Consider the following 12400-nt stretch of genomic DNA (forward strand, 5'->3'; position numbering starts at 1 on the left):
AAGAGAGAAAACTTAACATAGAAAAAGTTAACAAAGTAGAAGGAACTGGTCCAACCAGAGAAGCGTATTCAAAGTTGTGATCATTGTCTAGAAAATAAATCTGCAGCCTTTTGAAAGGTAATCCAAACAACTCTCAAAGCTAACTCTCTCCATTCCTAGCGCTCACTCTCTTGCATCTCCAGGCTCGCATCTCTCACCATCTCTTGCTCTTTCTGTCATCCTTCTTCATGGTTATCCTGATGCCTCTTTAAACAATACGTGGCAAAAACAGGATCATACACCAGTATGGTGAAATACTAGAATTTTGCTGAACTGAAGTGAGCCATCTAAAAGGTGAAATCAAATTTAAATTGCACTTAATACTTTTGGCAGAATTTCACAAAACTTGGGAATTGAATGAATTGAAACTGAGTACCTGGAATTGGATAAAAATGTCCAGTTGAAGATGGCAATGAAGATGACACAAAGTGGGAGAAATCAGGATTTCATCCTGCATGCTAGCAACAGCAAAGCACATTAGCTGTCCTGTAACTGGGGATAAAATATAGTATTCTGAGTTTACTATTTGTATATAATCCACACCTCCTGCCACAGAAGTCCTGGTAGTGGAAGTACAAACTTCCCCATAGGATGCTGTCAATATTCATCATTAGGGCCCTACCAAATTCACTGTCCATTTTGGCCAATTTCACGGCCATAGAATTTTAAAAATCGTAAATTTCATGATTTCAGCTATTTAAATCTGAATTTGTAATTGTAGGGGTCCTAACCCAAAAAGGAGTTGTGGTGGGTTATGGTACTGCTACCCTTACTTCTGCATTGCTGCTGGCAGCGGCTCTGCCTTCAGAGCATGGTATGGTATTGCCACCCTTACTTCTGCGCTGCTGCCTGCAGAAGTGGGCCCTCAGTCAGCAGTCGTCACTCTCCGGCCACCCACCTCTGCAGGCAGCAGCGCAGAAGTATGGTATTGCCACCTTTACTTCTGCGCTGCTGCTTCAATATTGCCACCCCTCTAAAATAATCTTGTGACACCCCTGCAATTCCTTTTTGGGTCAGGACCCCCAATTTGAGAAACGCTGGTTTATCCTGTGAAATCTGTATAGTATAGGGTAAAAGCACACAAAAGACCAGATTTCACGGGCGGAGACCAGATTTCACGGTCCGTGATGTGTTTTTCCTGAATTTGGTAGGGCCCTATTAATCAGTTTTGACCTAGAAGGTCCGTATCTGAGGGGTTCACTCTCCATAGTCATTCATTTCACGTGGGCCACTAGACTGCTTTTGATCACTGCCAGTTTGACTTGGAATTAAATAAGAGCCTTACAGATGAAAGGCTCTGTAATGCACTGGCAATCCCTTGAGCTGTACAGTACCCTGACAAAGTGTATTCTGCTGTAATTTATGCTCAGTCTTTTTGTGTCCCTGAGTTTGATGTCTTAGATCATAGACATGCATTGAAACTCTTTCAAAGAATTGACTGTAGGAAAAGAAAGTAATCCAAGCTTAATAAAAGCAATTCAGGATGTAAAATTACAGTATCTTGCTATATCTACTCTATCATTGTCAAATAGGAATTAAGACTCATCTTAAAAATAATTAACTTAGTCATATGTAGGCTTGATAGAATTCAATTTTTATTTTTTAGAATTTTGACAGACAACACTGATGTTTATTTTAAAGCATTTTTTCTATGTCTATCAAAACTCCACACTTTGAAAAATTGTGGATTTTAAAGTATTTTGGGGGTGGGGGAATTTATATTGACTTATGTTTTTACACTTGTGGGAAATTCTGAGGGGATCAGACAATAGGGATTTCAGGCAATAATTATTTAATCTTCTTCTTCGTATGACTGATATACATGTAGAACAACAACTATAATTTTACATTTAGGTGGTTAAGCCAAATAATTGCATCAGGAGTAGCAGTGTGTATCGCTGTAATGCCTCCTTCATATTTGTGAATCAAGCATTGAGTTGTTATAGTTATGTGGTCTGTTTTAGTTGACCACAGTCACACACTGGAGAGCTTTTAATATTCCATTTGTGCATCAAGTATCCACATCTGCCATGGTTTGTGTGAATGTGGTGTAGGGTTACCCATAAACTTTGTGGCAGATTGAAGCTAGAGATCTGCTGTTTTGGGTCTTTCACAAGTGTTTATTTGTGACTTCTGGTAAACTCCATTTGACTTTCATTATTTAATGACAGTAGACCTTGACATTCAAAATGTTAAAGCTTTATAACCATTAAAATACAGATTGCCAGTGTTACATGTCAAAATATACAAAATGGATATCCTAAATCAAACTCTTAAATTCTCAAGCAGCATTATTTCTACTTTACCTTTCTGTAAATTTGAATTATCAATGAAAATATTTTTTCATTGGTTTGTGTATTCAGTGAAATTGTTGATTACCAACAGTTATCAATAAATATCTGATCCTTCTGAGCCTAAGTAGATGCTATTTAGTTCTCTAGAGTGTTAGGTTTTGTCTAAATAGTTAATCCATAAAACTTAAATTTCTGCTGTACAGCACATATGAATAAAAACAGCTCTTGCATGTCTTTTAAACTAATTTAGGCAAATTTAGAAAAAGAATGGTAAATTAGATGGGTCTGAAGACAACAGGACCTTAAAAGCAAACCTCAAAAATGTTCTAAACATAAATAACCTAATTTAAAAAAAAAATTTAAAAATACACTTTTAAAAAGTAGTCTTTCTGTACCATAAAAATAATTATTTCTAATTTTAGCATAATATGTTTGAAACTTTGACTTTTGATTTAAGATCAGGATTGCATTCTGCCAATTTTTTTTCCTTTACCATTTTTTATATTTGAACAATATCTTCCTGTTGTGCAGTTATAAATGTAGGATAAAAATTGCCTCTAACTGAGAACAGATGTCTATATAAATCATAATGTTATCAGCTTTGGTGGTGTTAGTGATGGCAGTTACGCATCATTTCACAGCAGATTATTGGCTGCTGATCACATTTTCAAGTAGCACAGGTATATTAGTAGCATACAGTTTGACAAATTACCATTTAAGAACTGTATTTTATTACAAAAATGATCATTATCTTCTTCCAACCATGCAAATTCAATCTGAGTTCTGAATATCAAGCTATGATCTTTTTCTTCCTTTTTCGTCACCACCACTAATGACAAGAATCCAGAGCTCCGCTAATAACTGATTTTTTCATTCGCTGGCAGTTCTGAAAAATAGAAAAATAATTTCAGTTCAGGTTGTACTCTAAATGCTGCAGCAACTTGTGTAAGAAAAATTCTGAACATTAGCTATTCTTGCAACACTTAAATAATAGTATTTTAGTCATACCAAGTGATCCAGAATCATATACCAAGTGATTCAGAATATGGAGCCAAAATAGTTAATTAAATCTTAACTTTTACGGTCAAGTTGTTTCTGAATGTTCTGAAACATTGTTTTTCTGAATTCAATGATAGTTTCATTGACACATGTTTTTTTAGAAGGGTATTAAATTTTTGGTCACTTGATTCAGAACTAATGCACAGTGATCTGAAAAAGCAGTAATTGACTTATTTTCCTCTCCTATCTGATCACTCTCAAATGTTGTTCTGTATTGTTTGTGTAGCCCAGTGGGCTAGCTTGCCTTTATTTTATTTACTGCTTTGCATTATATTCAGCAGTAATGCAAGGAGCCTGCAGGCTGTATGCTGTAAGACATTAGCTTCAGCAAGTTAGCATAAGGTTTGATACCTATGCACTTTGAACACATAAACTTTGCACAAATAAACAGTCCAACAGAAAACCCCAGTATTAGGGGAGCTGAAAATAGAGTTTAAGGGGAAGTTCTGACTACAGATACATTAGTCAACCACAGAAGTGTCCTGGAAATGAACTGACATACCTAACAGGTACATGAGATACATGAGATAAGCCTTGCCTGCTTGCTTGCCTACCTATCTTTTCTTATAAGTTTCTTATTTTCTTATGGGTTTCATTATTTGTTTTATTATAATAGGTTTATAGATTTATATTACAGTATATTTTGGCTGTAACACAAGGGACCTGCAGGTCACATCCTGTATGTTGAGCAAAGGCAAAGTTAGCATACATATGTTTGGGACCTTTCACCTAGATGGATGGTGACGAGCTAACGCATAAGGTCCATATATGGCTGCAACCTTTAACATATAGGATGTGTTAAAGCAGGTTGGCATAGGGGCTTTCCTAAGTTTATACCCTTTTAAACTTAACAAATACACCACAACTTGGAATTTTGGAGAGAACTGAAATAACCAGTTAGGACAGAAATAACAAATGTGATATCTAACCATGAAAGAGCCGTGGTAATGAATGGATGTAAATGATAAGTTGAGATCACTGATATACTAATCTATAGGAAAAAACACTCCAACATTAGTAAGGTGAGGAAATACAAATAAGGAAAAGCGGGAAAACCCCCACTGTATATGCACCGAACATTGCGGTGTCAGTGTAATGTATTATAAAAGTGGTATCCCAGCCTAGGGGCAGAAGGAGAGAGAGATGTAGTCCTTGGGAGGTGCCTGAATGATGGCCACTGGTGATGTTGGGGAAGGTAAGGGTGAGGAGGAAGATAATGGCTAACATTTCAGATTGTTCTACAGGAGATGGTGTGAGTATATCGATGTGCAGATGTACATTCTGTAGTATCTCTATCTACCTTACTGAGTTGGGGTATTTCCGACTGTGCTAAATGTATTAATAAACTATATTTGTAAATATAAAAGAGTTCCTATAGCTTGAGTGTTGAAACGGTGCACATCGGGGTTCCCAGCTATATAATAATTTGAATAATACTGGGCCTGATCTTGGGACAAGAACCTGTCAACCCTCAAAGTAATAACTGGGGTTCTTAAGTAATATAATTAATGTGTAATATGAGATCGGGCAACATTGGACTCTCCTTTCATGACTCCATCATAGTTTATTCAGCAAATTTTGATTGACTTGTAGGGAAATGGAATTGTATTCTGAGATTTGTTGAATGTAATTTAGTCAAGGTTATGGAGTTTTGGTGTACTTTTACTCACTGAACAACAGTTCTTTGTTTTTTCAAAATTACAGTATCTTGACTAAGGAAATGTAATCAACTATCTTCGAAACTATGCAAACTTCAAGTTAGGGAGTAGTTCTATATTTTTGGGTCAGGCTTTTAAATTTAATAAAATTGTGTATCTAATTTTAGAACACAGTTATTGTGAACGTGCACACAAAATGACTAACGTCTTAATAATGGTTATTACTTATTTGATTCTTACTAAATATTCTTGAGGTCTGTCCCCATCAATATGTAGTGTAAAAGTATTGAAGGTCAGCTTCCCCTTTAGTGAAGAACAAATAATCTAATCATAGTAGGTGAATCACAGAACAAATGGGAATTGTAAGTCTGGAAATCATACAGATAACATAAAAAAATAAATTTAAATGTGTTAGAAAGAAATAGGCAGAGATTTTAAGAGTTAAATTTAAAGAGTTAAGAGTTAAATTTTCAGATAGCTTAGGTGTAAAATTATATTGACTGCATGCATGAATTAGGGAACCATGCACACAAATAGCTAATCATTTTCAGTTTTTATGTTTGCTGTTAAGTTATGGGAAATTACTTAAACCTTATAAGAAAGCACCCTTGGCATTGAAATTACTTTTTCCAGTATTTAGTTTATTGTTTGATATTACTCACATACAATTTGCACCATATTAGGATACTTATTTTCAAGGATTTTTTAAAAGCTGTTCATTTTCAAAAAAGTGTTTAAGAGATTTAAGAGCTTCTACATTTATTTCCTTTGTAGGCTACTCTTGTATTTTTTTGTTTTGTTTTAGTTCTGCCAAACCTTTGGAATATTGATGGGGAATTTACCATACCTGAACAAAAGCAAATAGAAAACCATGAGGAACTAGCAAACTCCTATGAAAGAAAACTAATTGAGGTAAGAATCTGTTACACTTCAGAAGTTTTTTTATGGAGATAGTAGCTTAAAGGTCATGCTGTCAGACAGCTGTGGCAGTTGGGCCAAGTAATCCACCATCTCATACAAACAATTAAGAGGTTGCGTTCAAATTAGCTGTAGAGTCAGGGTGGTAACTGGTTGAGTTATCTCTGATATCGCAATGGTCTGGGACTCTTGGCATGACATAGATACAGACCTTGCTGTTGCACAGCTGTAATTCATAAAGTCAAAATGGCTGAGAATTTAAAAATTTGGATGGTAACAGACTGCAAATCCCAGTAATGATTCAACCTTGTGATAATCTGAACAAAACGAGTTCTAAACCACATAGCTGTTTCCATTTCTTCACAATGACTCCACAGACAGTCTAGGCTTCAGAGTGACACACAGGTCGATAATCCTGGAATTTTATTATGTAGATAATAGCAGTGACTTAATAGTTCAAGGTGAAAGACAATTTCCATTCTTAGCCTGATTTTTGGTGTCTCCCTTTAATTCTTTAAAGAAGCAGTCTGATATTTCTAATGCTTTGAACTGTTTATTTCAAAAGTTGTAAGTTGATTGAAAAAGCTATAATTTTTAGCCATGGAAATTTTGAGAACTAACTTTTTTTTCCTTTTGGGAAAAGTATTCTTAACATCCACACTTTAGTACCAAAATAGAGTTACACTTTACCAGTTTCAAATGTATCATATATACTTGTTCTCAGTTTAAAAAAATTGTGGACAATATTGGTTTTGTTTACTTTCCATGTTAAAAAGATATTTAATTACACTGTTAATTTTGGAACTAGCTTGTAGTACTTGGTATCTCCTCAGACACCAATAACTTATTTGAGGGTCATCCTGAGTAAAACAGTGTCCACAATTGTTACAATTGCTGCCAGTGTTACTTGCTGAGTTTGTAACTGTCATGAGCCACAGGTTTCAGGCCTTATGTAAGTTACAATGTAAGTTACAATCTCCACTTCAAGATCTCATAAAATTATAAGCTTTGTTGCCTGTGCCAGCTGCGCTTTTACCTTTCTTGAGACTTTCTGGAGCTTAAAAGTTCCAATAGCGTATCTTGTGAAACTTGTAACTTCCCGGAGGACTCTTAACATCTCCTAATTGATGTTGCAGAACTGTAGCATATTCTGTTAGTGCTGCATTGATGTATATTGTTGAGTTCCATGGATGTGATGTTAATACAGAAATGACTGATGGACGTTAGAAGCTCTGCTGATGTAACTATATTGACAAAGCTTGTGATACTCATGAGTAAGGCTGCAATTTAGTCATGGAAGTCATGGAATCCATGACTTCTGAAGACCTCCGTGATTTCAGCCAGCTCTGGCTGGGAGCTGCAGGTCACCAGCCACCTGTGGAGGCAAGGAGCCATGGGGTACCCTTGCCGCCTTGCGGCAGGGGAACCCCCCCCCCAGTTTCCGGCCACTGCGGGCGGCGGGGGGACCCCCCCAGCTCAGAGCCTCCAGCGGAGGGGAACCCTGGAGCCCAGGCTCCCCGTTTTGTCACGGATATTGTTAGTAGAAGTCAGGGACGAGTCACAGGCTTCCCTGAATTTTTTATTATTGTCCATGACCTGTCCCTGACTTCTACTAACAATATCCATGACAAAATCTTAGCCTTACTCATGAGCTCCACCTTTGAAGGCTATTGAGCTTATTATTAAAAAAAAAAAAAGGGTTAGAGACATAATGTTTGTTATAAGTTTCAATAAAAATGAAATTCACAGACAAAAAAACAAAAAAGTTAAACTTTAAGGTCAAACACATACATCCCTTAAAATATTAATTAAGCATTGCAGTATACCTCTGCCTCTACCTAAACATTCCAAAGTCACCTTAAATCTGCATCTTTGACCATGCTTCATTTACTTGAGGGAGGCTACGTGTATCCCCATCTACTCAAACCTCTTGGATAATCAAACTCTTATCTAGCTGTAGGGACAATATTGACAAAAATAGTCCATTCTTTGAACAGCTGGATACTATCCTTTGAAAACATGTTTGGACAACTACAAGTAATCCTTTTATGTTTGGTCGCCACTTTCTCAAATGGTATGCCCTTTTATGGGTTTATCTGGCCTTTTTCTGTTGCCAAACCTGTCTGAGGTGCATGTTTTAGCAAAGAATCCAGGTAAAATGTCTTGATAAACATTAAAAAAACAACCTGGTCTCAGCTGCTATATTGTTCTCCCAGAGGTTCAGGATTTGCCGATGACACTACGAAGTTTCCATACAGTGCTGCCAATACCTAGTCTCTCAGAATTCCTCTGCTTCTGTAGAATTGCAGACACACCTGCTCCACTGTAAAGCCTAGCTGCAAACCATATCTAATGCAGGCAGCCTGACTTTATGCCCATTGTAGGATGATGTATTAATATATTCACATGCCAAAAGTGGGGACGTGACTCTATAATAATCCAGGTGCTGTTACTGACACTGCCCCTTGCTTTTTCCCTCAACAAGTGCAGGGTACCAACTCTGCTGTCACTTTTTACATGGGCCCATTCTATTGTCAAGTTGAGGAGTAGGAAGGGGAACACTCCTAAATGCTGCTATGGCAGTGTTATGGAGCAGGAGCTGGGGGGAAGGAAAGGGTCTGTTGGCATGACCAGATTAAGGTAATCCAGAGCTATAAGCACACCGCTTGCAGGACCCATGTGGCTGGTAGAACATTTCACATCAGGTCAGAGACCCCGCCATGAACTTGTCACCAGATGATCAGGATCCTGCAGTCTCTAAAGCAATATGAGATAAGACTTGATTGCTGATGAAATATTAAAAATGGGTATAACAGAAGCTGAGCTGAAATGTTCATGTAATAGAATGTAATATCCAAAGTTGTTTCTTCATGGTTTTCCATTATGGAGAGTTTTGTTAGTGATATCTCTTGAGTGCATATTATCACCGTTTATTATTAAAATGATCTGAATTTCTTCTTATCATTTGTAATGGAGTTTTATTCAGATGCCCTCTATTATTCTTTATTGCTGTTTTATGAATGGATTGATTTAACAAAAGAAATGTATAAACATATAATGAAGACTACAAAAAAGCAGTAGAAAGTTGATTTAATAAAATTCCATATTAAACTTATTAGAAACACTTTTCATGCTTTAAACATTATGAATATTTATTAAGACATGTTTTATTTTTGCATAAATTCTACACTAAAAAAATTCTATGGCTCTTTCTAGAAAGAGCCACATAAAGAACATCATTCTTGGTACCATGATTTCTTCGAATGCAAAAATCTGAGATCAGTCCCAAAGCCCCTAATATTTTGAGTTGTTGACAGAGTGTTTGGGTAACATTGAGCAAAGTTTGTCCCCTTTCATTTGGCTCTTAGTTAGTCAATCTCATATAACATGGGACCAGATTCAAATTTTACCTTGTCCTGTATTCAGAGGAAAATGGACTCTAGAGATATTTATAATGCAAGTCCATGAACAATTAAACAAGTTTAAATGCACAGGTAAGACATGTTTTGCTTTGCGCTGTTAATGTCATTTTGTTGAACATAAGGAATAAACATGAGTGTTTTGATTTGCATTGGTTTTGAAGGATTTGTTTAAATAATTTCATCTGCTCCAGAAGTTTTTCCACCTTACATTTCCTACTGGGAAATGTAAACTCCCTATAGCCTGCATCACAATTACCCTCAAAATAAATAGTCACTGAACATTTGCTGTCCTAGCAGAGCTGGCATTGCTAGGGATTAGTTAACAAAACAAAAAACAGCTGTGACTGATGTTCAGGATGTGCAAACAAAAACAAGATCTGTGGCTGGGTTGATATCCATAAGGGACACTATTGTTTACAATGTCTTTCTTTTTGTCGCTATAGACTAGTAATGAACATTTCCTGAAATGAAGAGATGAGCACTCATAATGGAAAATTGGAAAAAAAAAATATCTGACACACTAATTTTTCGGTGACTTTTCTTAAGTATGTCTAATTACAGAGAACAGAATTCAGCTTTCCTTGCAGTTTCAGGCTTGTACAATTTAGGGCCTTATTCATGATTGATTTTATTCATGGTTTAAACTTGCATTTCATCAAATTTAAATTATAACTTATGCGGAAAAATTTGCTCAAGATGCCCCTAATGTGTCTTACGAAGATGCTGCTAAAGACTCAATAATTAAAATTGGGCTTTCTATTTCCTGATGCAGATTATTCCTGTCAGGAAATGGGAAATAAAGGGGATAGACCCATTGCTTTGACAGAGGCTCTGTGCACTGAAACTGTGGACCACAGTTCCCTGATCCCTGGAATGCCCTCTGTAGTTACTGTAGTCATGGAAGGTTTGTGGAATGACTTCTTTATGGAGGAGAACCAGAATGGGTGGAGAATATCCATGTCTCCTGGGCCTTTGTAGCATATTGTCATAAATATAAAGGGAAGGGTAAACCCCTTTGAAATCCCTCCTGGCCAGGGGAAAGCTCCTCTCACCTGTAAAGGGTTAAGAAGCAAAAGGTAACCTCGCTGGCACCTGACCAAAATGACCAATGAGGAGACGAGATACTTTCAAAAGCTGGGAGGAGGGAGAGAAACAAAGGGTCTGTGTGTCTGTCTATATTCTGTCTTTGCCAGGGATAGACCAGGAATGGAGTCTTAGAACTTTTAGTAAGTAATCTAGCTAGGTACGTGTTAGATTATGATTTCTTTAAATGGCTGAGAAAAGAACTGTGCTGAATAGAATAACTATTTCTGTCTGTGTATCTTTTTTGTAACTTAAGGTTTTGCCTAGAGGGGTTCTCTATGTTTTGAATCTAATTACCCTGTAAGGTATCTACCATTCTGATTTTACAGGGGGGATTTCTTTATTTCTATTTACTTCTATTTTTATTAAAAGTCTTCTTGTAAGAAAACTGAATGCTTTTTCATTGTTCTCAGATCCAAGGGTCTGGGTCTGTAGTCACCTAGGCAAATTGGTGAGGCTTTTTACCAAACCTTGTCCAGGAAGTGGGGTGCAAGGTTTTGGGAAGTATTTTGGGGGGAAAGACGTGTACAAACAGCTCTTCCCCAGTAACCAGTATTAGTTTGGTGGTGGTAGCGGCCAATCCAAGGACAAAGGGTGTAATATTTTGTACCTTGGGGAAGTTTTGACCTAAGCTGGTAAAGATAAGCTTAGGAGGTTTTTCATGCAGGTCCCCACATCTGTACCCTAGAGTTCAGAGTGGGGGAGGAACCTTGACACATATGCAAAGGCATATTTGGGAGCCAGTTATCTTTTATACCTAAAAATGTCTGGTGAAATACAGTGCTCGGGTTTTAGAGCTCAGTTTCCCCAAAAGCTTTGAGTTCCTTTTCTGAGTTTCTCAGAGGGCTTTGTGTAATACTTTACCATGTCTTTCCCTCAAACATTTAAAGTTAAATATAAGTACTAAAATTGCATTATACTTGTTTTTCATGCCTAAAGAGTTGATTTCCAGACACTTAGAATGTGAGATTTGATAACTTTCTTCCACTCGGAACTTCCACATGCTGATCACGTGAACCCAATATTTTAATTACTCTATTCTAATAAAAATACTCGACAGATGAGAATAAGAGTTCATTTATGAATAGTTAGATATTTATGAGATTTGACATCTATGGAAAAAAAAAGGCTAAGTTTGGGTTTTCAAATTCCTGACAAATTATCTGGCTGTATTTTCAAAGTCAACTTGTTTGAAACATTTGAGACAATATCTGTGAAAGTTATTTTACAATTACATGATGTTAAACCAAATGTTGAATGTTTTGGTTTAACTGTCGTATGTCAATTTTTACATCTTTCGTGCCTTTTTTTAGCATAATTAAGTACTTTGTCAGTTGGATCCTGAGGCCTCAGAATTGTGCTGGTATTTGTATTTGAACTGCTTTCTTCTTTCAGTCTGAATTTTAACTTCTAGTTTCTCATTAATTTCATTTCAAATTAGTCAAGGTGTTTAAGCTGTATTAAGTTCAGAAAGAGATCTTGGAGTCATTGTGGATAGTTCTCTGAAACATACGCTCAATGTGTGGCAGTCAAAAAAGCTAACAGAATGTTAGGAACCATTAGGAAAGGGATAGATAATAAGACGGAAAATATTTTAATGCCTCTATATAAATCCATGGTATACCCACATCTTGAATACTGTTTGCAGGTCTGGTTGCCTCATCTCAAAAAAGGTATATTAGAATTGGAAAAGATACAGAGAAGGGCAACAAAAATGATTAGGGGTATGGAACAGCTTCTGTACAAGGAGAGATTAAAAAGACTGGGACTTTTCAGCTTGGAAAAGACACTACTAAGAGGTGATATGATAGAGGTCTATAAAATCTTGAACGACGTGGAGAAAGTGAATATGGAAATGTTATTTACTCCTTCACATAACACAAGAACTAGGTGTCCACCCAATGAAATCAATATGCAGCAGGTTTAA

At 36.6% G+C, this 12400-nt stretch overlaps 1 protein-coding gene across 3 annotated transcripts in view; it reads left to right on the forward strand.

The window, feature by feature from the left end:
* The window catches only part of SNX29 (sorting nexin 29), a 435642-nt gene that overhangs the window by 174744 nt on the left and 248498 nt on the right, over positions 1-12400 (forward strand). For all 3 annotated transcript variants that reach the window (XM_048866549.2, XM_075132756.1, XM_048866552.2), the window contains one exon: positions 5856-5962. In XM_048866549.2, the coding sequence (XP_048722506.2) occupies positions 5856-5962 (107 nt within the window). The remainder of the gene's footprint in view (positions 1-5855; positions 5963-12400) is intronic.

This window comes from Caretta caretta, chromosome 10 (assembly GCF_965140235.1).
Source record: "Caretta caretta isolate rCarCar2 chromosome 10, rCarCar1.hap1, whole genome shotgun sequence".
NCBI classification, from domain to species: domain Eukaryota; kingdom Metazoa; phylum Chordata; order Testudines; family Cheloniidae; genus Caretta; species Caretta caretta.